At 46.6% G+C, this 27,414-nt stretch overlaps 2 protein-coding genes and 1 long non-coding RNA gene across 5 annotated transcripts in view; 2 read left to right on the top strand and 1 right to left on the bottom strand.

The window, feature by feature from the left end:
- The window catches only part of SYS1 (SYS1 golgi trafficking protein), a 35,411-nt gene extending 8,829 nt beyond the window's left edge, over positions 1–26,582 (bottom strand). Inside the window, exons 1-4 of one of the 3 annotated variants that reach the window (XM_045444459.1) lie at positions 26,393–26,579; positions 25,939–26,178; positions 24,588–24,655; positions 22,150–23,378 (exon numbers count right to left, since the gene is read on the bottom strand). In XM_045444459.1, the coding sequence (XP_045300415.1) occupies positions 23,138–23,378; positions 24,588–24,655; positions 25,939–26,100 (471 nt within the window). In that variant the 5' untranslated portion in view covers positions 26,101–26,178; positions 26,393–26,579 and the 3' untranslated portion in view covers positions 22,150–23,137. Of the gene's footprint in view, positions 1–22,149; positions 23,379–24,587; positions 24,656–25,938; positions 26,179–26,392 lie in introns of those variants that run through there. The other 2 variants (XR_006703143.1, XM_045444460.1) reach the window with 2 other exon arrangements.
- LOC123580137 lies at positions 2,498–3,453 on the top strand. The gene is made up of 2 exons (XR_006703144.1): positions 2,498–2,810; positions 3,388–3,453. It is a non-coding gene; the product is annotated as an uncharacterized LOC123580137 (long non-coding RNA).
- Positions 10,103–17,301, top strand: TP53TG5 (TP53 target 5). The gene is made up of 6 exons (XM_045444457.1): positions 10,103–13,516; positions 13,790–13,864; positions 14,024–14,154; positions 15,616–16,132; positions 16,871–17,070; positions 17,195–17,301. The coding sequence occupies exons 1-4, from the start codon at positions 13,469–13,471 to the stop codon at positions 16,109–16,111; spliced, it is 750 nt and encodes a 249-aa protein (XP_045300413.1). The 5' UTR covers positions 10,103–13,468; the 3' UTR covers positions 16,112–16,132; positions 16,871–17,070; positions 17,195–17,301.
- Positions 26,583–27,414: the final 832 nt, after the last annotated feature.

The following is a 27,414-nucleotide window of genomic DNA, read 5'->3' on the forward strand; positions in this document are numbered from 1 at the left end:
AGAAGGGCTTATCTCAAAGAAATTGTGTCTAGCCAAGTGGACCCGGATAAGATTCAGAGTGACCTACAAGTTCTTAGAGGGATAATAAATCCAGAAACATCTCCAGTTTGGATTTATAAGAATGAAGAGGGTATAAAATAAAAAGAGGACTTTGGGCTCTGAATAAAATGGAGTAGATGCATTCCTCTCTCTTTCCTTCCCACAAGTACAGGTTAAAATGCTGGACATTTTATCTCAAACAAACATAAGAAGGCAGATCCCCCCCCCCCCCCCCCCCCCCCCCCGCCAGTAGGCTTTCTTTTTGCTAGGGTCTGGAGAAGCCTGCAACCTGGAAATGCCAACAAGGCACAGATTAAAGTCGCCTCCATGAAAAGCCTGTTTTCTCTTGTCAAAGGACTGAGAAAGGGGCACCCTAGCAAGACAGAAATCTTCTGACGTTAAATGGCCCACTCCAGCAAAATACTAGAGGAAAAGGCACTCCTAGCCTCCACCTGCAGACACAGGGGGACAGCCTAGACTTCAATGTTTGTCTTGTAACAGAGGTTACAGGGCACCTCCCCCACTTCACCTCCAAGCGGTGTTGGTGGGGGGAGGCTTCATCATTGCTCAACAGTAACAAGTACCTCTCTCCAAGTACCCTTCCCCGTTTCCATGGTGTGAGAGGAGACCATGGGAGGAGCTACACTACCCTCCCCATCCAGCAATGATGAGGCCCCACTCCCTTCCCCCAATGTAAAGGAGGCCCAGTACGGAATCTAGATGTCCACCTCTGCCCAGCAGTAATGAGGCAACCCTACCCTACCCTTCCCCTACTGCGTGGTGTCAGGGGGGTCATGTGGGTAGTACAGGTTTTCACTCTCATCTGGTGGTAAAGAGTTGGTATCACTGGACCAGGTCATCCAAGGCCTACTAAAACAAGGTTTAAATGAAATCCAGAGTCTCATAACATAATTTCCAAAATGTCCAGGTTATAACTGTAAATAATTCATCATACATAGAACTGGGAAAATCTCAATTTGGATAAGAAAAGACAATCAACAGATACCAACAGATCAGTGTTGCTGGATTTATCTATGATTTTAAGACAGTCACTATAAAAATGCTTCAACAAGTTGGGGCACTTGGGTGGCTCAATCGGTTAAGCGTCCAACTTTGGCTCAGGTCATGATCTCGCAGTTTGTGAGTTCAAGCTCTGCCTTGGGTTTTCTGCTTGTCAGCACAAAGCCCACTTTAGATCCTCTGTCCCCCTCTCTGCCCCTCAGTCACTGTGCTCTCTCTCTCTCAAAAACAAATATTTAAAAAAATTTTTTTAACTTTTATTTATTTTTGAGACAGAGAGAGACAGAGCATGAACGGGGGAGGGGCAGAGAGAGAGGGAGACACAGAATCGGAAACAGGCTCCAGGCTCTGAGCCATCAGCCCAGAGCCCGACGCGGGGCTCGAACTCACGGACCGCGAGATCGTGACCTGAGCTGAAGTCGGCCGTTTAACCGACTGAGCCACCCAGGCGCCCCAAAAACAAATATTTTTTAAAAAGCTTCAACAAGCAATTACAAACATTCTTCAAATAAATGAAAACAAATATCAGGGAGGGGCATCTGAGTGGCTCAGTTGGTTAAACTTCCAGCTCTTGGTTTTGGCTCAGGTCATGATCTCAGTTTGTGAGTTCGGGCCCTATGACAGGCTCTGTGCTGACAGTGCAGAGCCTGCTTGGAATTTTCTCTCTCTCCTCTCTCTCTCAAAATAAATAAGTAAAAATTTTTTAAAAATTATTTTTAAAAATCTCAGAAAAAGAAATAGAAGTCACAAAGAAAATAGAAATGTTAGAACTGAAGAAAAAAATTACTGTGCTGGATTGAATCGTGTTCTCCAAAATACCCAATATTACAGAATGTGACCTTATTTGGAAATAGAGTCTCTGCAGAAATAATTAGTTAAAATGAGGTCATACTGGAGTAGTGTGGGCACGAAATCCAATAACTGGTGTCCATTATAAGACAATGTGAAAACACAGAAAGATACCCAGGGGAGACCACCATGTGAAGATGGACGCAAACACTGGGATGATGGGTCTATAAGCCAAGGAGCACCCAGGATGCCTGGTGATCACAGGAGCCAGGAGAGAGGCATGGGACAGGTTCTCCCTTGGAGCCTCCAGAAGGAACCACCACCTTGGGTTTTGGACTCTTGGCCTCCAGTACTGTGTGAAAATAAACTTGTTGTTTTAAGCCATCAAGTTTGTGGTCATTTGTTACAGCAGGCAGGCCTGGGAAACTAATACAGAAACTAAAATGTAAAATAAAACCACCTCACTGGGTAGGCTCAATAGAAGGATGGAGATAATGTTTGAAAGGACAGGTGCATTTGAAGATAGAACAGTAGAAATGATCCAATCTGAAAGAGAGAGAAAATTATATTTAAAAAGGATAAAAAGCAAGAACAGAGCTTCAGAAACCTGTGAGACAGTAACAAAAGATTTAACATTTGTGTTACGGGAGTCCCAGGTGGAGAGGAAAAGGAAGTGAAGCTGAAAAAACATTCCCGAAAAGAATGGCTGAAAGTTTCCCAAGTTCGACAAAGACCTGAACCTACAGATTCAAGAAGCCGACTGAATCTCCAGCATAAGCCCAAATAAATCCATGACAACACACACTATAATCAAACTTCTGAAAACTCAGGTCAAAGAAAGAATCGTGAAGGCAGTCAGAGAGAAATGACACCTTTCCTGTGGGGGAACAACAGTTCAGTTGCAGCAGATGTGAGCTGCCAGAAAGAAGTGGGACAGCGTTCAAGGAGCGAAGGAAGATACGGTCAGTCCAGAGTGCCTGACAAAGATTCTCTCCTTGACCAAACTCTAGCTTGGCTCCTCTGAGCCCTCTTTTCAACATGGCCTTAAACTTGGTCTATACAGACTTGAACAAACACTAACATAGTTTCTAACAACTCAAGGCTGAATCCCTAGGATGACCCCAGACCCCTTAAAGTGCCTGCCTGAGAAAACTCAAGGCTGCCAAATGAATTTACTGTTTGCTTTAGCCAATGCCCCCCCTCCCAATATAGGGCCCTGTCTCCCAACAGCAAGATATGCATCTTTCGTGGAAGTGTAGGAGCCTAACTTCAATAGTGTCAGTTAGCAAACCTAGATAGGTCTCACATGGACCAATACCCCCTTTATACTTTTTGTAAATTTTCACTTCCTTGGCTCTACAGAGCCCCCACTTATCCCCATTCCCTATTCCTGAATTCAAGATGCCAAGTTGTCTATACAAATCAAAGTTGAATTCAGTTCACACTGGATTCTTTTCCCTATTACAAGAGTATATTAATGATCAAAATCTGTCCTTTCTACCTTAGCTAATTTGTTTATCTCTGACATGCTATACCCAGAAAGAAGACCATTTAGGACTGAAGATGAAATTAAGACATTCTCAAATAAAAGAAACACAAAGAGTATCTGTTGTCTGAAGACCTACCCTAAAAGAATGGCCGACACAGTTGGTAGAGTGTGTGACTGGATCTTGGAGTCGTGAGTTCGAGCCCCACGCTGGGTGTAGAGATTACTTTTAAAAAATGGCTGAAGATGGGGCGCCTGGGTGGCGCAGTCGGTTAAGCGTCCGACTTCAGCCAGGTCACGATCTCGCGGTCCGTGAGTTCGAGCCCCGCGTCAGGCTCTGGGCTGATGGCTCAGAGCCTGGAGCCTGTTTCCGATTCTGTGTCTCCCTCTCTCTCTGCCCCTCCCCCGTTCATGCTCTGTCTCTCTCTGTCCCAAAAATAAATAAACGTTGAAAAAAAAAAAATTAAAAAAAAAAAAATGGCTGAAGGAAGTTCTTCAAACATAAAGGAAACGGTAAAAGAAGGAAACTTAAAACATCAAGAATGAAGAAAGATAAATGAAAAGAATGGAAATACAGGTAAATGTAATAGACTATCCTTCCCCACTGGTGTTTTCTAAATTATATTCAATGGCCAAAGTATAAATTGTAACATATAACATTGTCTGATGTGGTTCTCAGTGTATGTAGAGGAAATATGTAAGACATTATAAAATGGAAAGTAAAGATCTAAACAGAAGGCTTCTGTACCTCACTTGGAAGTGGCAAAATGTCGATACTGTGACTCATGTAGACGGTGATAAATTATGAATGTATAATGAAACCCCAGAGCAGTCACTAAAAACTCTGCACAAAGCGATACACTTGAAAACGCCATAGATAAATAAAAAATGGAATCCTAAAAGATGTTCAAGTAACACAAGAAGGGTGGAAAAACAGAACAGAGGAATGAAAAATAGAGGGAACCAACAGAAAATAGAATGGCAAATGGAAACACTAAGACATAAATAATTACATCAACTGGAAATGGCCTAAATAAGTCATTTAAAAGTGAGAGATCTGAAAAACAGAATACAAAAATGTGACCCAGCTATAAGCCATCAGCAAGAAATTCACTTCAAATATAATGACATAAGTAGGTTGAAAGTAAAAGGATGTAAAAGAAATATGCCATACAAACATTAATCAAAAGACAGCAGAGTCTGCCATCTTAATATTAGGTAATAGCAGATAAAAGAAAATCACCCGGAAAAGAAGTTACATTACATAATGATAACAGGGTCAAACCAGGAGGAAGACAAAGTAATCCTAAACGTATAGGCACTAAACTGATAAAACCCAAAGGAGAAACAGGCAAATACACTATCAGAGTTGGAGACTTCCACACATCTCTGAACAACTGATAGAAATACTAGGCAGAAAAACAACAGGATCTGTAAGAACTTAACAAAACCATCAGCCAAAAGGATCTAACTGACATTTAGAGACTACTCCATCCAACAACAGCAAGATACACATTCTTTTCAAGTGCCCATGGAATATCCACCCCAATAGACAATACCCTAAGTAAAAAATCAAAACACCAAACCACACACAACCTCAAGAGATTTAAAAGATTGAAAGAGATTTAAAATTATACAGTGAGTATTCCCTTGACCACAGTGGAATCAAATAGGTCCAAGTTAGCAACAGAAAGGTGACAGGAAAAATCTCCAAACACATGAAAAGTAAACAACATATTTCTAAATAATCTATGGGTCAAAGTGAAAATCTCAACGAAATTTTTAAAAATTTTGCTGAATGAAAGTACAAAGTATCAAAATTTGTGGGGCACAGCTAACTGGATGCTGAAAGGAAAATTTACCGCACTAAATGTTTACTTTCAAAGGAAGAAAGGCCTCCAACCAACAATCTAAGCTCCTGCCTCAAACTAGACTCAGAAGAGCAAAATAAACCCCAAAGAACTGAAAATAGAAAAACAATGCAGAAAACCAAGGAAAACAAAGAGCGGCTTCTTTGGAAAGATCTGTAAAGTAGACAAACCTCTAACAAGATTGACAAAGGAAAAAAAGAAACAGGAGACCTAAACTATCAATTTCATGAGTGCAACGGAGGATATCCCTGCAGACTCCCAGACATTAAAGAGATAATAAGGGACTACTAAGAACAATTCTACACACATCAATTTGGCAATTTAGATAAAAAGGACTAAATCCTCAAAAAGTACAAACTGCCAAAACTCACCCAACATGAAATAGATCATAAAAACAGCTCTATAACTATAAAAGAAATTGAATCTGGGGGCACCTGGGTGGCTCAGTTGGTTGAGCGTCCGGCTTCAGCTCAGGTCATGATCTCACGGGTTTGAGTTCAAGCCCTGCGTCGAGCTCTGTGCTGACAGCTTGGAGCCTGTTTCGGATTCTGTTTCTCCCTCTCTCTCTGCTCCTCCCCTGCTCGTGCTCTGTCTCTCTCTCTCTCAAAAATAAATAAATAAACATTTAAAAAATTAAAAAAAAAAAAAAAGAAATTGAATCTGTAGTCAATGCAACACACACACACATCTCTTAAAAAAAAAAAAAGAAAGAAATATCTAGGCCCAGATGGTTTCACTGGAGAGATCCACCCAATGTTTATTAGGAGAATTATGTAGAAGAATTAATACCAATTCTATACAATCTCTTTCAGAAAATGGAATAGGAAGGAACACTTCTCAACATATTTTAGGAGCTTGGTATTACCAGACCCAGACAAAGACAGTACCAAAACACAACACAATAGACATATTTCATCTAAGTTATCAAATTTGAGGGCATGGAGTTGTTCATGATATTCCTTTATTATCCTCTTGATGTCCCTAGGATCAATAGTGGTGGTCCCTCTTAAATTTCTGATATTGGTAATTTGTATCTTCTTTCTTTTTGTTCTTGGTTAGGTTGGCTAGAGATCTGTTTACTTTTACCTTTTCAAAGAACAATTTGTGGGGTTCATTGATTTTCTCTACTGTTTTCCTGTTTTCAATTTCATTGATTTCTGCTCTAATTTTTATTATTTTTCTTTTGCTTGCTTTAGGCTTAAATTGCCCTTCTTTCTCTAATTTTATAAGATGAAAGCTTAGATTGATTTCTGATCTTTCCTCTTTTCCAGTATATGCACTAGTGCTATAAACTTCCTCCTAAGCACAGTCTTCACTGCACCCTACACTTTTGATAACTTGTATTTTCACTTTCGTGTAGTTCAAAATATTTTAAAATTTCTCTTGAGATTTCTTCTTTGATCCATGTTATTCAGTAGCAGATTGTTTAATAATATCCAGGACTTTCCCAACTATCTGTTATTGGCCTCTAATTTAATTCCATTGTGTTTTGAGAACATACTTTGTATTTCTATTCTTTTAAAAATCTGTTCAGGTGTGTTTTATAGCCTGGAATGTGGACTATCATGAATGTTCCATATAAACTTGAGAAGAATGCGTATTCTGCTATTTGTTGGATGAAGTATTCTATAAATGCCAATTAGATCAAGCTGATTGCTGGTGATGTTCAACTATATCCTTACTGATTTTTCTGCCTGTTTGACTTATAATTACTGAAAGAGAGGTGTTGAAGTCTCCAACTATAACAGTGTATTTGTTTATTTCTCCTTGGAGTTCTACTGGTTTTTGCCTCACATGTTTTGACACTCTATTGTTAAGGGCATATATATTAAAGATTATTATGTCTTCTTGGATAATGGACTCCTTTATTATTATTTAACAATCTTCTTTATCCAATAATGTTTCTTGTTCTGAAGTCTGCTTTATCTGAAATTAATATAGCTATTCCAGCTTTCCTTTGATTGTGTGAACATGGTATGTCTTTCTCTATCCCTTTATTGTTAAACTATCTTTGGCTTTATATTTAAAGTGGGGTTCTCGAGGCACCTGGGTGGCTCAGCTGGTTGAGCGTCTGACTTTGGCTTAGGTCATGATCTCACAGTTCACAGGTATGAGCCCCACGTTGGGCTTTGCGCTGATAGCACTGAGCCTGCTTCGGATTCTCTGTCTCTCTCTTTCTCTGCCCCTCCCTGCTTGTGTTCTCTCTCAAAAATGAATAAACATTAAAAAAATTAATAAAAAATAAAGTGGGGTCCTCTTAGACAACATATAATTAGGTCTTGGTTTTTTATGTTTTGTTTTATTTTGTTTTTTGTCTACTCTGACAGTTCCAGTCTCTTAATTAGAATATATTTAGGCCATTCACATTTAAAGTCATCATTGATATAATTGGCATAATATCTACTATGCTTATAACTATTTTCTAGTTGTTGTACTTGTTCTTTCTTTTCTTTCTTTCCCTCTTTTTCTGCCTTCTTTTGCTTTGAGCATTTTACATGATTCTATTTTCTCTCCTTTCTTAGCCTACCAATTATACTTCTTTTTAAAAAAAAAATTAAGTCATTTCCCTAGAGTCTGTAATATATATTTACAACTATTTTAAGTCCCCTCTCAAATACTACTATGCCAGTTCAAGAGTAATACATGTAACATATAAAGGACCCATAGCCCTCACAAAAATAGACACAGAAATCTTCAACAAAATATTACCAAATATTCAACCCAAAATTACATAAAAAGTGTTAAACACCAAAACCCAGTGGGGTTTATTCAGGCATGCAGGCCTACTTCAATATTCAAATATCAATTAATATAATCTACCATAGTAATGAACTAAAGAAGAAAAAAAATCACATGACCATATTGACTCATGCAGAAAAATCATTAGACAAAAGCCAATGCCATTATTATAAAAACTCTCAACAAACTAGGAATAGAGGGTAACTTTGAACTTGATATAGAGCATCTACAGAAAACCTACAGCTAACATCATATTTACTGGTGAAAGATAAGATCAAGAATAAGGCAAAGGTAACTGCTTTCATTACCTTTATGCAACGTGGTGCTGGAAGTTCTAACTAGCAAAATAAGACAAGAAAAGGAAATTAAGGTATTACAGATGGGAGAAAATATTTTCAAATCATACACGTTACAAAGGACTTGACTCTAGAATATATAAACAACTCTCAAAACTCAACAGTAACACCAACATTCTTCACAGAGTTAGAGCAAACAATTCTAAAATTTGGATGGAACCAGAAAGGATCCCAAATAGCCAAAGTAACATTGAAAGAGAAAACCAAAGCTGAAGGCATCACAATTCCAGACTTCAAGCTGTATTACAAAGCTGTAATCATCAAGACAGTATGGTACTGGCACAAAAACAGACACATAGATCAATGGGACAGAATAGAGAACCCAGAAATGGACCCACAAACATACGGCCAACTAATCTTCAACAAAGCAGGAAAGAATATCCAATGGAAAAAAGACAGTCTGTTCAGCAGATGGTGTTGGGAAAACTGGACAGTGACACTGCAGAAGAATGAACCTAGACCTCTTTCTTTCTTTCTTCTTTTCTTTCTTTCTTCTTTTCTTTCCTTCTTCTTTTCTTTCTTTCTTTCTTTCTTTCTTTCTTTCTTTCTTTCTTTCTTTCTTTCTTCCTTCCTTCCTTCCTTCCTTCCTTCCTTCCTTCCTTTCTTTCTTTCTTTCTTTCTTTCTTTCTTTCTTTCGTTTTTAAATTTTATTTATTTGAGAGAGAACACAAGCAGGGGAGGAGCAGAGAGAGAGAGAGAGAGAGAGAGAGAGAATCCCAAGCAGGCTCCGTGCTGTCAGCGCAGAGCCCGACATGGGGCTCGATCCCAGGAACCATGAGATAATGTCCTGAGTTGAAATCAAGAGTTGAATGCTCAACCAACTGAGCCACCCAGGTGCCCCTAGACCACTTTCTTATACCATACACAAAATAAACTCAAAATGGATGAAAGCCCTAAACATAAGACAGGAAACCATCAAAATCCTAAAGGAGAAAACAGGCAACAACCCCTTTGACCTCCATCTCAGTAACTTCCTACTTGACATGTCTCCAGAGGCAATGAAAACAAAAGCAAAAATGAACTATTGGGACCTCATCAAGATAAAAGGCTTCTGCAAAGTGAAGGCAACTGTCAGCAAAACTAAAAGGCAACCAATGTTGCAATGGGAAATGATACTTGCAAGTGACATATCAGATAAAGGGTTAGCATCTAAAATCTGTAAGGAACTTATCAAACTCAACACCCAAAAAACAAATAATCCAAATGGGCAAAAGACATGAACAGACACTTTTCCAAAGAAGACATCCAAAAGGCTACCAAACACATGAAAATATGCTCCCCATCACTCATCATCAGGGAAATAAAAATCAAAACGACAATGAGACACCACCTCACACCTGTCAGAATGGCTAAAATTAACAACTCAGGCAACAACAGATGTTGATGAGGATGCAGAGAAACAGGAACCCTTTTGTACTGCTGGTGGGAATGCAAACTGGTGCAGCCACTCTGGAAAACAGTATGGAGGTTCCTCAAAAATTAAAAATAGAACTACCCTACGACCCAGCAATTGCACTACTAGGTATTTATCCAAAGGATACAAAAATGCTGATTTGAAGCACATGCACCCTAATATTTATAGCCGCACTATCAACAATAGCCAAAGTATGAAAAGAGCCCAAATGTCCATCAACTGATGAATGGATAAAGAAGATGTATCAATATACATTATAGAATATTACTATATTACATTATAAATCTTACTCAGCGATAAAAAAAAAATGAAATCTTGCCATTTGCAACAACATGCATGGAACGAGTGTATTAGGCTAAGTGAAATAAGTTTGTCAGAGAAAGACAAATATCATGTGATTTCACTCATATGTGGAATTTAAGAAACAAAACAGATGAACATAGGGGAAGGGAAGGAAAAATAAGATAAAAACAGAAAGGGAGACAAATGATAAGAGATTCTAAAATATACAGAACAGACTCAAAGTTGCTGGTGGGGTGTTGGGTGGGGGGATAGGCTAAACAAGCGATGGGCATTAAGGAGGGTGCTTGCTGGGATGAGCACTGGGTGTTATATGTAAGTGATGAATCACTAAATTCCTGAAATCATTATTACGCTGTATGTTAACTAACTTGGATTTAAGTAATAATTAATTAATTAATTTAAAAAAACTCAGCAGTAGACAAACAATCCAATTAGAAAATGGACAAAAACCAGATGTTTTATCAAAGAGAATACAGAAATGGCAAATAACACAATAAAATATGTTCAGCATCAATAGCCATGAGGGAAATGCAAGTTAAAACCATGATGAGGTATCACTACACACTTATGAGAATCATTTTAAAAAATAGTGACCATAGTGGGGCGCCTGGGTGGCACAGTCAGTTAAGCATCCAACTCTTGGTCTCGGCTCAGGTCGTGATCTCACAGTTTGTGCGTTCCAGCCCCACATTGGGCTCTGTGCTCATGGCGTGCAGCCTGCCTGGGATTCTGTCTCTCCTTCTCTCTGCCCCTCCCCTGCTTGTGCCCTCTGTCTTCTCTCAAAATACATAAATAAACTTTAAAAAGTTTTAATAAATAAAAATAAAAAATAGGAACCATACCAAAAGCAGATCAGGATGCAGAAAAAACTGATCATTCATACGTTGCTGGTGAGAATGTAAAATAATATAGTCACTCTGGAAAATAGTTTGTGTCTTCTTAGAAAACTAAACAGACACTAGCAATCGCACTCCTTATGGAGAAATGAAAACGATGTCCATACAAAAACCCATACATGAATGTTCACAGCAGCTTTACTTGTAATAGCTCTAAATTAGAAACAACTCGAATGTTCTTCAGTAAGGGAATGGTTAAATAAACTGTGGTACATTCTATACTCTGGAATAAAACTCAACAACAAAAAACCCAAACTATTGATACATGCAATAACTGAGTGGATGTTGAGGGCATTCTTCTGAGTGAAAAAAAAACGCCAAACTTGAGCCTGAGCAGGCAGAGGAGCCAGGAGTAGTGGGGTGGACAGAAGGGAGAGGGGAGAGCGAGTGTCCTTCACAGCTTCCCTCTCAAGCCACCTCCAGGTTTCTGGCCTGGGTCACAGCATGTTAACCTCCCCCCTTCGCCCTAATAATAAAGGACGTTGACATGCACGAAGTTGTTCTGCAGCCTAGGCTTGGTCCATCACCCCTAAAAGGCAGAGCTAAGCACCCTCTACGCACGTGTCTCCGCCCTAGAGGCGGTGTATTGGAGAGTGGTTCTCACACTCGGCTGGGTATCAGACCGGCCGGCTGAATGGGGTGGTGCCCGGGGAAGCTGTGTTCCACAGGCTCTTCCAATTCCTGATGTGGCCAGCTAGGCAGATCCTTCAGAGCAGCCCTCATCTCTCCCTGCTCTTCACCACAGCCCTTCCCTGTCCTCATCTCCTGCCGCCACTAGTCTCCCCTTCTCTCACCTCCTTCGGGCCCTTGCTCACATCTCATCTGGTCAGTGAATGCTTCCCGTTCCATCCATTTTAATATGGCAAACATTCTGCCTTTGCTCTCCCACTGCCCTCTGCCCTGTTTACTTTTCTTCCCACACTTATTTCCCTCTGACAGGACAGTGGTGTGCTGGAACTGACTCATAAGAGCTTGCAAAAGCCTATTACACTCTTACAAGCTCTGCTGGCTGGTTGTTACGCCTAGCCATCATTAAAAATCAAATTACACAAACTTAATTAAATTAATGATATTAAAAACAAAGGCAAAAAATGCTCAAACTCATCACTTCGTAATTGTTTGCTACCTTTTGCTATTTATTATCTATGTTCTTGAGAGTCTTCACTGTTGTGGAAATATATAATCATATGCAACTATGCATTTCCATTCAATTCTCTATTCAGTGACATCTCATTGGTAGCTTGAATTCAGCCCTGGTAGGAGTATTCACACCCAAACATAGGTACGTTATAAATCAGGTTTATTATTTTGTCGATTGTCTGCACCAGGGGTTGATCATGGCCCAAATCCAGCCCAACTACTTTTGTAAATAAAGTTTTATTGCAACACAGCCATGCCTACTCATTTGCATACTATCTGTGGCTGCTTTCACCCTACAATAGCAGAGCTGAGCAGGTACAATTATATGGCCTGCAAAGCTTGACCTGTTTACTATCTTGCCCTTTACAGAAGAAACTTGCCCACCCATGGTCTAGCCTTAACATCTAACGGAGGAGATGTTAATAATGCAATTAAATGTAAACACATATGTCCTGTCTCTAGCTACTACATTGTAAACAGCACACACACCAAAAAAAATTGAGAAAACATACTGCCGGTATTTGAAAACTGATCCAATACAGCAAATAAGTCGATATGTCATTGGTGAATAAGTGAAATTCCAACATTTTATTCTTTCACTTTTTTACTTTCTTCCTCCTGAAAATGTCAACATTTATGTTGGAGCTACATTTGTTCATCCATAACAACCATAGATTGGCTATGGATAGGAGTTAGGCAAGACCCAGGAAAAGCATACTGTTAAGAATGAACTGGCTCTTTGGAATTTACAATAAAGAGTATTGTAGAATTTTATTATTTTATATTTGTATCGGTAAAACTTATAATACACACACATAGGTAAACACATTTTTCTTTACAAGCACGCGTACTGTTTTGTTTCCCCTCCAGCAGAACGTAAACTCCTTGAGAGGAAGAATGTTCTTTTATCCCAGTGCTTAGAACAACACCTGACATGTAGCACGTGCACAGTCAACATAGGACGGGAGAGAACAGATGAGCATAGTTGGGAACCCCTGGTTTCATGCATTGACTGTCAGACCTTCAATTTCCAGCTCCACCATTATCCACATGTGTGGCCTTGAGTAAATTATTTAACCCCTTTGAGACCTGGCTTCTTTATTTAAAAAGAGGAGACAATTCTCTTACCTCACAGGGAGGTAAGAGAACGCCTCTACCTGGCACCTACTAGGGTTTTCCACAAATGGGAGTTTCCTCCTCACCCTCCACCCCTGCCACACACATACTCCTTGGAGACTCAGCTCTGCTGCTGTCACAAATTTCAGTGATGTCACAGCCCCCCTCCCTGGAAGCTCCAGCACAGCCCTCCTGACAGCCAGCCTGAGTGCTGGCCGAACTGAGAGGGGCAGGGTGCAGGTGGTGCCTGATTCCAGTCTTGCCCCAGATATCTGTCTTTGAGGCCTCACGGCCCCAGTATGAGTCCATCAGCAAGGAAAAGGCCCAAGGATAGAATGGTTTCCAAGGTTGGACTTGGGAACGGACATGGAGGGGGTCCAGCCACACCCAGAGCAGGGGCCATCCAGCCTGGGGGAAAGGGAGAGGTGAAGGGTGAAGAGAGATCAGGAGAGTTAGAATGGGCTCCCCATTTCTGCCCCAAACCAAGACAAAAATCCCAGGCTAAGATTGGTCAAACCACGCTCAGCCAAATGGAACGGCATAATGGAGGTGTTCAGGGGGATTCCTCCTATATTAGCGCTCTCTCTGTGTCTCTCCGTCTCTCTGTGTCTCTCTCTCAGCTACAAGATGAAGAACCACAGGACAAGATACCGCAACCTGTCAGCAAAGCAATTAGGCGGAACCGACTTAAGATGGTGAGATGCCCCATTTTGGTCCCTCCTGGTTGCCAGGCTTCTAGTGACCCAGAAGTCACCAGGCCCAGCCCTGACCTGAGTTGAGCCAAAGTCTAGGTGGGTTGTGAGAGACTACAGAAAGCTGAAGCTTCTCTTTTCCTTGTTTCTTGACCCCGGCAGGTATTAAAAAACTTGTCGCTCTTGAAGCTGCTCAAGAGCTCAAACCCCCGGATCCAAGAACTGCATAACTTGGCCAAAAGGTGTTGGAATTCGTTGCTCAGAGTTCCGAAGATCCTTGGGATCTCCACCAGGTGAGCTTGGCCCACCATGCCCCCACCACAGACCCTACAGCTATCTTTACTAGGAATAGGCACAATCTATATATGCTAAGAAATTAAGGAAACCTAATTTTTACAAAGGCTCTGTGAGAAAGGTATTTATTAGCCCCATTTTACTGATGGGGAGCTGAGGCTCAAGAGATAAAGCGACTTGTCCCAGCTACCTGAGCTGGTAAGTGGCAGAGCTAGGATCTGAAGCCATTCCTGTGTGATATCAGAGCTGTGGTCCTAATCATGGTCACAATCATCCAATTATGGGACTAACCACCAGCCAGGGCACCACCCGAGCAAGAGGGGCCGCTCATCCTCCTCACCCTCAAGTCCACACAATGCAGAGATTCACCTGCAGACCAGTCACCTTACTAAGGCTTGGCTTCCTCATAAATCACACCAGAATATTAAGAAAGTTGACATTAGGCACCTGCTAAGTGCCAGGTATATGCTAAGCACTTCACAAGCATTTCCCAGTTACATAATTCTTCACAATTAGGTAGATAGAATTATCCCAGTTTTACAGATGAGAAAACTAAGGCTCTTAGAGGTTGAATTTCTTTCCCCAAACGCACAGATGGTAAGAGGCAGAAGCGAATTTGAACGCCAGTTTGTCAACCTTGAAAACCTTTGCTTGCAAAGCCACTCGGCCACTTCGCTGCCCCCTACTTTGGGGAACTGGTGTGAGAGAGTCCTGGGCCTGGCGTGGAGCAGGCATTCCAGTCACAATGGTGGCCGTTAACAGTACTGTCATTCTCTTGAGGCTGAGTCCTCACTGATTCACACACTGAGCTAGGACAGTGCCACCACTGTGCAGAGAACCCAATGGTTCTCTACAGAGAACAGACACCCTTGGGGAAGGTCTCCTGCCAGCACTGAATACCTCTGGTTAACACCCCCTCTCTGGGCTCCTCACTCTGAGCTGGCCTCCTAGATGCTGGCAATCAGGAAACACTGAGCTAGTAAGGTCAGGCCTATCTCATCCCACAGTTTCCCAACCTGTTCAAAGCAGCACAACCTCTCTTCAAGTATCTGTCCTCAAGCCCCAGCTGTGTTGTTGGGTGGAAAGGTATCCTGCCCTCACCCTGCCCCTCTCAGAGCGGAGAGGGCATTTGAGATACCTCCCCAGAACCTTAAGGTTTCTTGGAACACAATTTGAAAACACTGGACTAGTTCACCCCTTCACCTGAAATCCAGAAAGGAAGAACCCTGGCCAGCAGCCCATGCAGACAACATACAGTCCTAGGGGTCCTAGCAACCTCTCCTGGCCCTTCGCCCATCCTTATCCCATCCTGTGCCTCCAGGCACATCCCCTGGTGGTGAAGCTTCTCTTCTGGTCCTCTCTAGCTTTCCCCCCTGAGCTGGCCGCATAGCAACTCTCTCAGGGCTGGAGGGTCAGGGCCTTGGTCCTGCTCTGCTGACTGTCTTCCCTCCCCCTGCCAGGAGCAGTAATGTCTGCGATAGAGTGGAACAAGATAATGAAGAGCTCCAAGAGGCTGGGTGCCCCGAGAAGACACTGGAATCCAAGAAATTACAGTCCACAGGGGAGCTCAAGCAGGGGTTGGGGGAGAGGAACAAGGCACAGGAATCACCTGCAGCAGTGCTCCAGGGCAAAGAGCAGATGAAGCCTGAGCTCCCACAGACATCGAAGGATCATGGCCTAACCGCTTTCCCTGGAGCCCAGGGAAGGCAATCACCTAAAGGAAAACCCCGCGTCATCTTCCTGAAGACCTACCAGCACAAAACTCCCATGGGGGACAAGCAGCAGCTGGAGGCAGCTGACCAGTGGATCTGGTTTGAGGGGTTGCCCACCCGAATCCACCTCCCCGGGCCTCGGGTGATGTGCAGGTCGTCCACCCTGCGCTGGGTCAAGCGCTGCTGCACGCGCTTCTGCTCTGCGTCACTCGAGCTGCCCATGTGCCATCCGTACAGAGTGTGACGACACCACTGCCAGGCCGGGGTGAGACCTGGGCCCAAGGGAGGCCTGGAGATGGGTCCCGGAGTCAGGGGCTCATGATCCAGACTCTTGGGGACTGTGGCTAGCAGTGCTGGGGGGGCTCCTCCTGCATGCCCAGAGAGTTGGGGGGAAGCCATTGACCAAGGCCACATGGCAGGGAGATGACTAGGCTGGGGCCTCTCAAGATCCAAGCAGGGGTTCTGGGGAGGGGCACTGGAAGGTGAGTTCTAAGGTGGGTCATCTCACTGCCTGGAGGCCTCAGGAGGGTCCACAACTGCTATGGCTCAGAATCTCAGTCAGGAGTCTGAGTAAGGGACTTCAGGGATTTCCAAAGGGGGGGAAGGGAGGGCAGTCAAGTAGATCTCTGCTGTATCCTTTCCCCTTAGACCAAACTATCACCCACATTTGTTGCATTTATTCATGCCTCAAATAAGATTGACTCTGAACAAAAAGTTCCTTAGTGAAAAGAAAGAAAGAAAGAAAGAAAGAAAGAAAGAAAGAAAGAAAGAAAGAAAGAGAAAGAACAGAAAAGAAAAAGAAAAAATACTTCACCAGTTGAGGTCCCAAGAGAGGAAGGGCGGATGGGCTTGGGGATCCAGCTGAAAGGGAGGCTTCCCCTTCACAAAACCCCCATCCCCAACCTGCTGGACTTGGGGCGCCCTGGTCCCTGAGCCCGCTCCCGGGGCGGCAGCTCCCCCTAGCGGCCGTCTTGGCTCCTAACACCAAGGTCTCTGCTCACAGGTGGTGTGACCTTGGACAGGAGCCAGAGGTGTGACAACGGAGACGGCAGACGGCAGACGGCGCAATCATCTGAGCGGGAGGGATGGGCGGGAAAATTCACGAGTGTACAAATAAAATCTCCCATAGGGACTGAAGAATATTACCGCCAGTTCTTCCTGTTTGGGGCTGGAAAGGATGGAGGAAAGAGGCCCTCGGCGGAGGTGGGGAGGAAAAAGTGTGCATCACGATTTTACGTTTCTTCCACTCCATTCCCAGGTCCCTATGGTCAGTCTAGAACGTGGCACCCAGAAGCCAGCGAGCTACACCCCTCCCCACCTCTGTGAGCTGGCCTCTCGAAGGATGCATTCTATGAAGTCACAGAAAGGGAACATCTGTCAGGTGCTTTCTGGGTGACCGGTACCTCACAATGGCCCTGCAAGCCAAGGAGATGAGGAGACCGTGACGCCGAAACAGAAGGTGATTTGGCCAGGCTCGCACGACTAGGGGGTGGCAGGGCCAGAACTCTAATCTAGAAGTGCTGGCTGCTCCCCATTCCACCTTCCGAAGAAAGGAAAAGGCACAAGGGAGCATCCAGCCCGTATTCACGCGGATTGCGGCCCGGTTATTGCAGCATCGGCTGTCAACAAACCGGCAGCAGCTGAGCCTCTAAGTGTGCCCAGCCTGGGTCAAGGAAAGCACCCAGTCAGGCCCCGAGTCAGTACTTCCCTACAGCTCCCAGGTGACACGGCACGCCCACCCTCCAATCCCAAGCCCGGTCGCCCCCTGTCTGCAGAAGCCATAGCCCTGAACACGCAGTTGGGGAGAGGAAAAACCAGGGAGCCGAGGTTTCTGGGGATCTTCCCCTAGAGGCGGGCTGCGCGGTGTGGCACCCTCAAGAAAGCAGCGCAGCGATCGAGGGGCGCAGAGCCCTTCCGGGAGGGACCCAGACAGTGGTGGAGAGGCCTAGATGCGGAGGAAGGGCAGGAGGGCCTCCCCGGGACACGCCTGCACCCTCCTAGGCCCCAGCGCTCCACTCCGTGACTGCGCCCAGCGGGCCTGCACGGGCCTGCACAGGCACAGAACGACCCCGTAGCCCTGAGCAGCGCGGCCACGGCCAGCCTGAGCCTGCGGGTGTGGGGCTGCTCGGTGCCGCCCCGCTCGGCTCTCCGCGAGCCGGCGCCTGGGCGCCACGATCCCCACTCCCGCCTCCCCTACCTCTACAGCGCCACTCCCCGTGCCGCCTCCACCCCGCAGCCTCCACTCCAAGCTCTCTCTCTGCCCGGCTTGCACGCCGGCCCACTTCCTGCGTCGTCGCCATTTTGGTTCTTTTGCTGGACATCCTCAATCCCATCAGTCTTCAAAAATCACCCCTACTCGATCTTTCCCCCCCCAAGCCCCTTCCATTTCATCAACCTTCGCCTGAAGGTTTGTCCCAACCGCTGTCAGCAAGCAATCAGGGCAGCGCGCTCCCAACCAAAACACACCGTGTTGGGGACCCCCTGCACTCGTCCTCATGGGAGCCCGCCCAGGGGACCCCAAGTGGGTAAGGTGTGAGCCTGAGCAAGACTGGCAGCTACCGCTTTGCCGCATAGACAGTCAGAGTTGGGTCCAGGGTCAGCGTCAGCTGATGGACTGTGTCTGTGTCCATCTGAGGCTGCAGATCTGTCATGTCCAGGGCACCTCTGGGCGCTGGGCGGGGGTGGGGGGTGGGGGGTGGGGTGGCAGGGAGGCAAGGATGCAGGCACTTGGGCCTCAGGCAACGTGCCTCCCACAATCCCACAGCTGGGTTGTCCCCTTACCACCTTCCCTGTGCTTGACCACTCCAATCTGAGGCTTCTCTTCTGGGCTCAGTTAGATCTTGCTTTTTGGGGGCAGGAGGCTGCAACAGATCTCAGAGATCACAAACCACTCCAGAAATGAATCCCTACCAGTTAACTGTGGGAAAAATTAAAGTGTTGGACCTCTCTGAGCCAATTTCATCTTTTTATAAAATAGGGACAGATATGGGGCGCCTGGGTGGCTCAGCCAGTTGAGCGTCCGACTTTGGCTCAGGTCATGATCTCACGGTTCATGGGTTCCAGCCTCACATGGGGCTCTGTGCTGACGGCTCAGAGCCTGGAGCCTGCTTCGGATTCTGTCTCCCTCCCCTTCTCTCTGCCCCTCCCCTGCTCATGCTCTGTCTCTCTGCCTCTCAAAAATAAAGAAACGTAATAAGAAAAATTTTTTAAATAGGGATTGATACTAATATCCATTCCAGAGGGCTATGTGCAAATCAGGCTTGATGCAGGTAAAGCCAGTTTGTAGGGTGTTGAACAAATGTCCTTTTTTTCCTGCCTTCTTCCTGGACCTGTGCAATAATAAAGCCCCTTGCTTCCCACTCGAGCACTTACCTAACTGCTCACCTTTAAGGGAATTAGCTGCTTGTTAAAAAGCCAATCTTAGGTTCACGTTCACGACATTTTGATATAATGCCACCTGGATTCCAGAGACTGTCCCTCTCCTACTCTGAACCACCTGCCACTAAACATGATTGGAATGTGCAGAGGATGAGGCTGTTGAGGCAGACAGACCTAGCTTCTCACCAGCTGTGTGATGCTAGGGAAAGTAGTTTACTCCTAATCCTCAGTTTGTCTGCAAAATGGGGAAATAATGGTGCCTCGCGCATTGGATTAAGTGAGAATAAGTCACTCTGCAGTGCATGGCACATAGGAGTGCAGTACTCGGTAGGTATACCCTGATCACAGGCAAGCCTACCTCCCCATCTAACAGCTGAAAACACTGAGGCTTGGAAGAAAGGTGTCTCCTCCATAAAAGGAGGAGGGATGGGGCAGTGGCCCAGTAACTGCTTAGATTTCTGGATGCCAGCCACTGGTTAAATGCTTTGCACATATCTCATTGAATCCTCACAACACAGAGAGGTGTATCTTATCCTCATTTTAGAAACAAGGAAAACTACGCTGGGGTGGGGGCGGGGGTGGGTGGGAGTTAAACAGCTTTTCCAAGGCCTCACGGCTAGTAACGCAACCCAAGACTTCACCCCGCACTCCAGTGCGGCTCTCTCGTCATCTAGCCTTGGCCCCTACAATTCTGCCTTGCCCTGGGAGTGGAAGGACAGGGATCCAAACTCTCAGAAATCTGGACCCACTCCTGGCTCAAGGCTGTTTTCACCACCACTTGCCACTTTCGTACAGAAACCTTCAAGCAAGGCTTTGATTCCCTCTCCACAGAGGGCCTCTTTTGTGCTCTGAATCCACCCCCACTTCCCTTGCCCCTAAGGCTCTGTGCTCCTTGGGCTACAGATACAGGGAGGAGATCCATGTCTGTGCACAGACTGCCCCTGGGGACTGCCAGAGGAAGTTACTCTGATCTGGGAGTCACTGAGCAGTCGAACAAACTCTGCGTCCACAGGAGCTGTGCCCCCATAGGATTCATGGGGACCTGGAGCTTCCCACCCCATCACCCCCCACTTGCTGGCTGCCATCCTGGCCCCCATTTAGCTCTGATCTGGAAAGAGCTGCCTAGAACTAGGGGTTAGGGGCACCCTCTGAGTTAGACAACCCTTTCTCCTTTCCCATCTTCCTTCTGGGTCATAAATGACTTTGAGCACCACCTATGTACTCATCTCCACTTCTCTTCTCCAAAGGGAAGTTGGGAAGTGGCAGGGAAGGGGGGTGGGATGAAGAGAGGTTCAGACTTTAGACCCCTAGAAAGTCAAGAGATAACGCCATCTCCGTGGCTGGGTGGTGGTAACTCTCCCTTAGCCTCTGGAAATAAAAACTTCCTGCAGTTACCTGTTCATTTGGAAATGTGGCCATATTTCATATGTCGTCTACCAGTTTTTCTTAGAAGGCTCGCAATGTTTACAAAGCACTACGTATCCTTTGTATTTAAAACGATACAGTAGGATGCAGAGGTAGGATTATGAAGTGACAGACTTGCACGTCCTTTAACTATTAATGTCTTCAGAACGAGTTTATTGTCAGAACCAGAGCCCAAATCCTGGGTCTGCCAGCTCCTAACACATAACCTTGGGCAAATGCCTTAGTTTCCTCATCTGTAAGACACGGACGGTTCCTTCCTATTTCCAAGTGTTGCCATGCAGACTAAGTGAGCAACATGTGAAGTACTTAGCCCACTGCCGGACATCTATTAAGCACAGCTACTTGGGGAAACAATGGTGTCTCGCTCATTGGACCTGCGACCAATGGACAGCGACCTGCACAGCTACTTATTACTAACATGACAAACGTGTTCCTGCCACTGCCCAGTTCTCTCAGGAACTTGCCTCTAGACACTGCTTTTATGGTCACTTTAGAAATCGTAACAATTTCATTAAGGTCACAGATTTTTCACCCCCAACTGTCATTCAGCTCAGTCACTGTATTGTTGGAGGAAAGAAATCGGCTCCCCTGACTCCGGGCAAAGTTTGGCCAACTTTGGCAAAAATAAATTACCACTCAAGGGGCAAAGATTCATCATTACAGAAGATATGCAGAAGAACAGGCACAGTTCTCTGAAGGAAACTCCCAGAGAGGTGAGCCAACACAGTTGGGGCAACCAGCCCACAGCTGACCAGGGGAGACTGCAGCCACATGACATGTGCTCTGGTGCCCTACCCGAAATAACATTAGCCACATGCCTTTATGGTTTGCGATGTCTGGGGGAAATCCATCCACCCGAGGGGAGTCTTCTCAGCTGGTCCAACCTCCGGGACCCTGTAGCCAGGATCCGAGTCCCATTAACCAGCTGCTTCCTTCCAGCCTGGCCAGAGCACCAAGTGACTGAGGTGCCTCACCCTCGCACTTTCCCGTCTCCACTCAGGCACGTTCAGTCTTAAACCTTCATCCTGTCAGCCTCACCTCCCTTTTCTGCAGGGCTGGGGCCCAGGAGGCTAGAAAGGCTTCCTGGGCAGAGAGCAAAACCCATTTGTGAAGACCTAACACTGTAAGCTGCAGGCTGACTGCTCTCTTGGGCAGGCTCTGGGCAACCCAAAGAGGAATACTGATGGGTTCAATACAGAAGTGGGTCTAGACCAAGTGTGTTCCACTGGACACATTCAGAAATCAATGGCAAGAGAGAAAGGACACTGAGTCATGGCACTTCACCCAAGACATAACACAGGAGGCTGCAGATGAAGGGGGTAGGACACAGGAGTTCCCCACACCTAGTATTTTAACCAAATGAAAGAATAATCTGGGGTCTAGGAGAGAAAGTGACCTAGTCATTCTTTACAGCTCCCCGTCCGACCGTGTGGGTCTCTCGCCGGCCCACATGCAGCACTACAAAGTAAGCACAGGCAGAACCGTGGAAAATACTGTATTTATGTACATAGGAGGGACAGCTGCAAGCCCCTAACAGAGGACAGGCCACCCCAAAGAAAAATCTTAGCAGCAAATTTCTATCTCCCTCAGCACTCCCAGCACAGCTCAAGTTGGAAGGCTGGGCCTCCTGTCTCTCGGCACCCATCATACCCTTCCCACTGTAGAATTCCCAGTAAGGCAGGGAAAAGGAACTATTGCCAGAAGTGAGACCCGGTGGGAGCTGGGGTGCCTAGTCATTCCTAGAGAAGAGGCAGTGACTCTATCGTGAGGGGTGGACCAGGAGCAATGCTGGGACTTCTCCGGGTCCTATGGCCTGCTCTGTTGAAAGCTGGCAGTAGAGAGAACTGGAAGAAAGTTAGTCATGGATTCATGGGCGTGTGCACACATGCGTGCAGCAGGACACGGGTTGTGCGTCTTCCTTGTGCTTGATGCCTCCGTCTGCCGTCCTCTCCGTGACGGCAGCCTAATCCTCTGCACCTCTGCCTCTCTGTGGCTATGGATCCAGAAACCAAGTGTTTCTCCAAACAGAATAGCTGCGGTTCAGCAACATGGCAAAGGTAACAGCTGTCTCGGGGGAGGTAAGACAGATGACTAGAAGAGTGGTTTGCTCCAATCAGATATCCTTGATTTGGTTCTTTTTTAAAATAACAGGCTGGTGACAGGTATAGTGGCTCAAGAATGACATGGTTCCAATTCTGTTATTACCCTGAAAGAGGTCCCCTTGCTGACCTCCCAGATAGCAACGCTTCAGCAGGCAGAGGCCATTCTTGCGGCTGTGGTTCTGACTGCTACCTGCCTTCTTGACAGGGCCTCACTATCTCTCCACCAACAAGACTTCACATTTCCAGGGTTCCTCTCACACCTGGGCTGGACCTCGTCTGGAGAGTCTAAACAGCCCAAGGTGTTGGGGGGCAGGGCGGGAGGGAAGGGCGCCAAGTGCCCAGCAGGGTGTCCAAAGGACCCGATTCTAGACATTGGATTTAGGGGCTGAGTTGAGGGGGATCTCCTTGAGCTCCGTCCGCATGCACAGGTACTCCCCGATGACAGCCATGAGCGCAATGCACACGGCTTGGACCAGCCACCAGGTCAGCGCCGAGGGGAAACGGGAGCTGTAGAACCAGCAGCCCAGGAGGTGAAAGAAATGGACAGTGACAGTGAAGTCCAGACACTGCTTCCCTCGCCGGATGAAGTACAGCAAGCCCAGAGCACTGTGGGGAGAGGACAGCAGTGAGTTGTCACTGGGTTGTCCTGGCCTTAGATCATTTGGGGAGTAGGGACAATTAGGAGAACAGCATAGTGGTGGGAAGCAAGCAAGAGAAGCGTGAAGCGGGGGTTCCACTATCAGATGCCTAGAGAGAGCTGGCAGGCAATGCGGGGGGAGGATCGGGCTGGGCAGAAGAAAAACCAAAGTACAAGCTTGATGAGAAATGGCGACTGTCACCCAGGGGAATCCTAGGGACTGGTGGGGACTGCAGCACCCTGAGGCACACGTGGACCATCCAAAGTGGGGACCACAGCGACCTGCAGCTGGGCAAATCCTCATGCCGGAAGGCTGGCCTGGGATCAGTCAATCTTCCCATTTTCCAAGAGAAGCCAGAAATCTGGATTTATTTTTTTAACATAAAATATCCTGACTTTCAACTCAGTGGAAAAATATTTTAAATGCCACTTGGGGGATGGTAAAACAGAGCATAATCTAGGAGCCAAATTCAGGTCATAGTCAGCCCACCCGTTTTTCAGTCTCCAGTGTGAGGTTAAGAATAGTAATGTGCAAGGTACTGTTTTAAGTATTTCCCACGAATGAATTCGTTTCACCCTTAAAACTATGAAATGGGTAATATTATTCGCCTCATTTTACCAAGGAGGAGACTGGGGCTTAGAGAGATCAACCTGTCCAAAGTCACGAGACTAGTGGGAAGCTGAGATTCAAAGCCAAGTAAGTCTGCCTCTACAGCCTGAGATCTTAACCATTATGCTAAACTGCCTCTCAAAGGGCAGGCAATGGTCACGGGTGACCTTAAATGTTACCCAGCCAAACCCCTCAGTGTACCAACGAGGTGCCCGAAGCCGAGAGAAGGGAAGTAACTTGGCCAATGGCACACAGACCAAGAACAGAACCGACTTCTCCTGACCCCCCAGTCCCACCCCTTCCTCACCTCGTTCCACAACAGGGAAGTGATCTCAGATGGAAGCTAACCCCCAGGCGGCATGCAGAATGATGTAAGAGCTTTCCAGCTAAGTCAAACAGCAATGGAAGGAGCCCTATAATGGAGCCAGTCCCAGAACCGGCCTTTGCCACCCACTTTAGTCCACCATGCCCCAGGAATAAGTGCCAGCCTGTCTCATGTCCAAATTGAGGAAGTTAGTTCCAGTGCTAGGACCCCCAAAAGCTGGAGAGCAACACTGGTGATACTCACCAGGTGAGGGCGTTGAGGATGAAGGACATCATGGAGAGCCGGCCTGGAGGGGTGGAAAAGCCCAGGATCTGAGGGGGAATCACAAATGGAAATATGCTGGAAAAGTGACTTGGCTTGGCAGAGCTCCAGGCTCCAGGACCTCCCAAGGAACAATCATTCTTCCCAGAACACAAAAGAAAATAGGTCCCTGCATCTGTGTGTCAGCTTATTTCCAACAAGGTGCTTTCACAGACCTCCACTAGAGTATCTCACTGGACCCCAAACAGCAGCCGGGAAGAGACTTACAAAGGAGAAGCAAAAGTTCAGAGAAGTAACTTGCCCAAAGTGATACAGTCAGTAAACTGCAAGAGTAAGGTCAATTACAGGGTTCAGTAAACTGAGGCCCCACCAGCCAGACACCTAGTTTTGTAAATAAGGTCCCAGGGAAATGCTACCACACCTATTTGCGTAGTACGGATGCTGGCTGCTTTTGCACCACAATGACAGAGGTGAGTTGGTGAGAAATCTCCTGTTACCTTGCCGAGGGCTACACAGAGAAGCAGCAGCAGGAGCAAAGATTCCATTCCGGATCTCCTGGCTCTGAGAGCTGTGCTCATTACCATACACCACAGCTGCCTCTCAGATGCGAAGATCTCATAGCCCTCCTTGACTATAAAGCACTTTCATCTTCCTGGGCACCTCTGGGGTCTCTGGGCTTCATAACATTTTGCTGAGAATTATTCTGCCCAGTTTCCAGAAGAGAAAACCGGCTCAGAAAGGTGAAGCAACTTGCCCAGAGTCCCACAGCTAGTATATCTGGACCTAGATTGGACGCTAAACCTCTCTGAATCCAAAGTACAGGCTCTCTGCGTTGCAGTCCATAACCTCTCCACTACTGGTCTCATGAGTTTGCAGACAGGAAAACTGAGGTTCAGAGGGGACAACACTTGGCCCACATCACACAGCTAGTAAGTGGAATTTCAACGGAGGCCTGATTCCAAAGTCTAAGCAGTTTCCATTATACCTCCGTGAATGTTCTTTTATCCACCCCCCTCTTCCGTTTGGCACCTGAGAATTTGGGGCCCAGGGAAGTGAAGTCACTTTCTCGGAGTGTCAGAGAGGAGATGCATCAGGTTGCCTGGAACGCAAAGCTGCTCCTTGACATCCAGGCCCTTTCCTTTGAATAATCTGCTTCTGTTAACAGTCACTAAATTTTATGGATAGGGCACCTGAGGCTCAGAAAGATGAGATCCCTTCCCCGGGACCACAAAGGAAGATGGTGGTCCAGCCAGGTCTGGAGCCCAGTAGTGTCGGACCACAAAGTACACCCGACGAGGCCGAGACTCCGCCCGCGCTGGCCCAGAGACCCTACCTCGGCGTCGAACATCTGGTCCAGCGAGGGACTGCTGCGCACCAGCCCGTCCACCAGCGCCAGCCACAGGCCCAGCGAGCCGTAATAGACTGTCTGCATGAGGACGATCTGCGACAGGATCAGCAACGGGTCCCACACGTAGCTGCGGAACTGGCCCGCCATGCCGGCCCGCGGGGCCCGGCCGCCACCCGGGGCCTGGGTCAGCGCCGCCGCGCCATGGGCCCCGGGCCGCCCTGGCACCTGCGAGGACACACGCCGGGCCTCAGCCAGGGAGCCGTCACCATGGCAACGCCGCCCCGCCCGGGAGGAGGCACTGGGACGGAGGGGGCGAACCCATTCCGGGAGCGGGGGTGAGGGCGGGGCGGACAGACCCATTCCCAGAGTAAGGGGAAATCCTGCCCATTCCGGCTGCTCGGGCCCCGCCCGTCCTCAGGCTTCTTCGGGGTCCACTTACCGGTGACGGACTCGAGGGTCGAAGTGTCCGAAGACGGCCCAGCCTCACCGACTGACCCCCTAAACAGCGCTGACAGACAGGATCATGGAGGAGAAGCCCTACCAGCCTAGAGAGGCAAAGATCCAGCTACAGCGGCGGAGCCGCGACCGCGTAGGAAAGAAGCGTTTCCGGGGAAGGCGGTGGAGGGGCGGGGCTGAGGTTGCGCAGGCGTAATGGACGCAATCTTCGGCCGAGCCACCTAAACTGGGTACGGGCCGCGGGGGAAGCGAAGTATGCACATGCGCAAGATGAAGAATGACGGCGAACGGAAGTGGGGCACGTTAAGCGGTAGAGCTTGCGTGCCCTCTACAGGGGAGTCTTGAAGAGAAGAGGCGCAACCAGGAGAGTAGGGAGCGGGGTGGGCAAGAGCAAGGGAAAAATGTTTAGGAATTAACAAGTAGATAAGTGCTGACTCTACCTTCCCTCTCCAGTTAAAGTCTGGGATAACTTTAAATGAACCTGCCAGGTCTTCCACACATGATTTTGCCACGGTTCCCGTTTGACAGATGAGTAAGGCTCAGAAAAGGAAAGCAAGGTACCGCCTCAAAGAGTTAGAAGACAGAGTTAGTGGCAGTCAGGATTAGAATTCACGTGCCAACATCGCAGCATTGATTTCATGCTACTGGGTCACAGCAAGGTTTGGACACGTACGAATGGGAAAGTCCCTGCCCTCTGACACAACCTAATTATTAGAAAGGCAAAGTAGTGAATGTTTTATAATGTGGGTATCAGTTTGTATTTATATGTACATATAAACTTAAACTAGAAGACAGGACAGATTCTGAAATCATAACCTAGGAGCAGATTCTGACCCTGCCTTGCCTCCATGACTGCTTTCTTTCTGCCTTTTCTGAGTCCACATAGTGTAGACGGTCGGTAAATATTTGCTGAATGAGTCAAAACAGAGGAAGAATAACAGCAAATTGATGAATCACGTTCTTCCTGCCCCAGCAGATCAAAACCCCTTAACCTCATTGAGTCTA

This window comes from Leopardus geoffroyi, chromosome A3, assembly GCF_018350155.1.
Source record: "Leopardus geoffroyi isolate Oge1 chromosome A3, O.geoffroyi_Oge1_pat1.0, whole genome shotgun sequence".
Taxonomy (NCBI): domain Eukaryota; kingdom Metazoa; phylum Chordata; class Mammalia; order Carnivora; family Felidae; genus Leopardus; species Leopardus geoffroyi.

What these genes read in the sequence shown, in the direction of transcription:
- TP53TG5 (XM_045444457.1), top strand. Translation starts at nt 13,469, where the DNA reads ATGAGTCCATCAGCAAGGAAAAGGCCCAAGGATAGAATGGTTTCCAAG. An exon ending in AGGATAGAATGGTTTCCAAG is followed by an intron (nt 13,517 to 13,789) that starts GTTGGACTTGGG and finishes TCTCTCTCTCAG; the next exon opens with CTACAAGATGAAGAACCACA. An exon ending in GGCGGAACCGACTTAAGATG is followed by an intron (nt 13,865 to 14,023) that starts GTGAGATGCCCC and finishes TGACCCCGGCAG; the next exon opens with GTATTAAAAAACTTGTCGCT.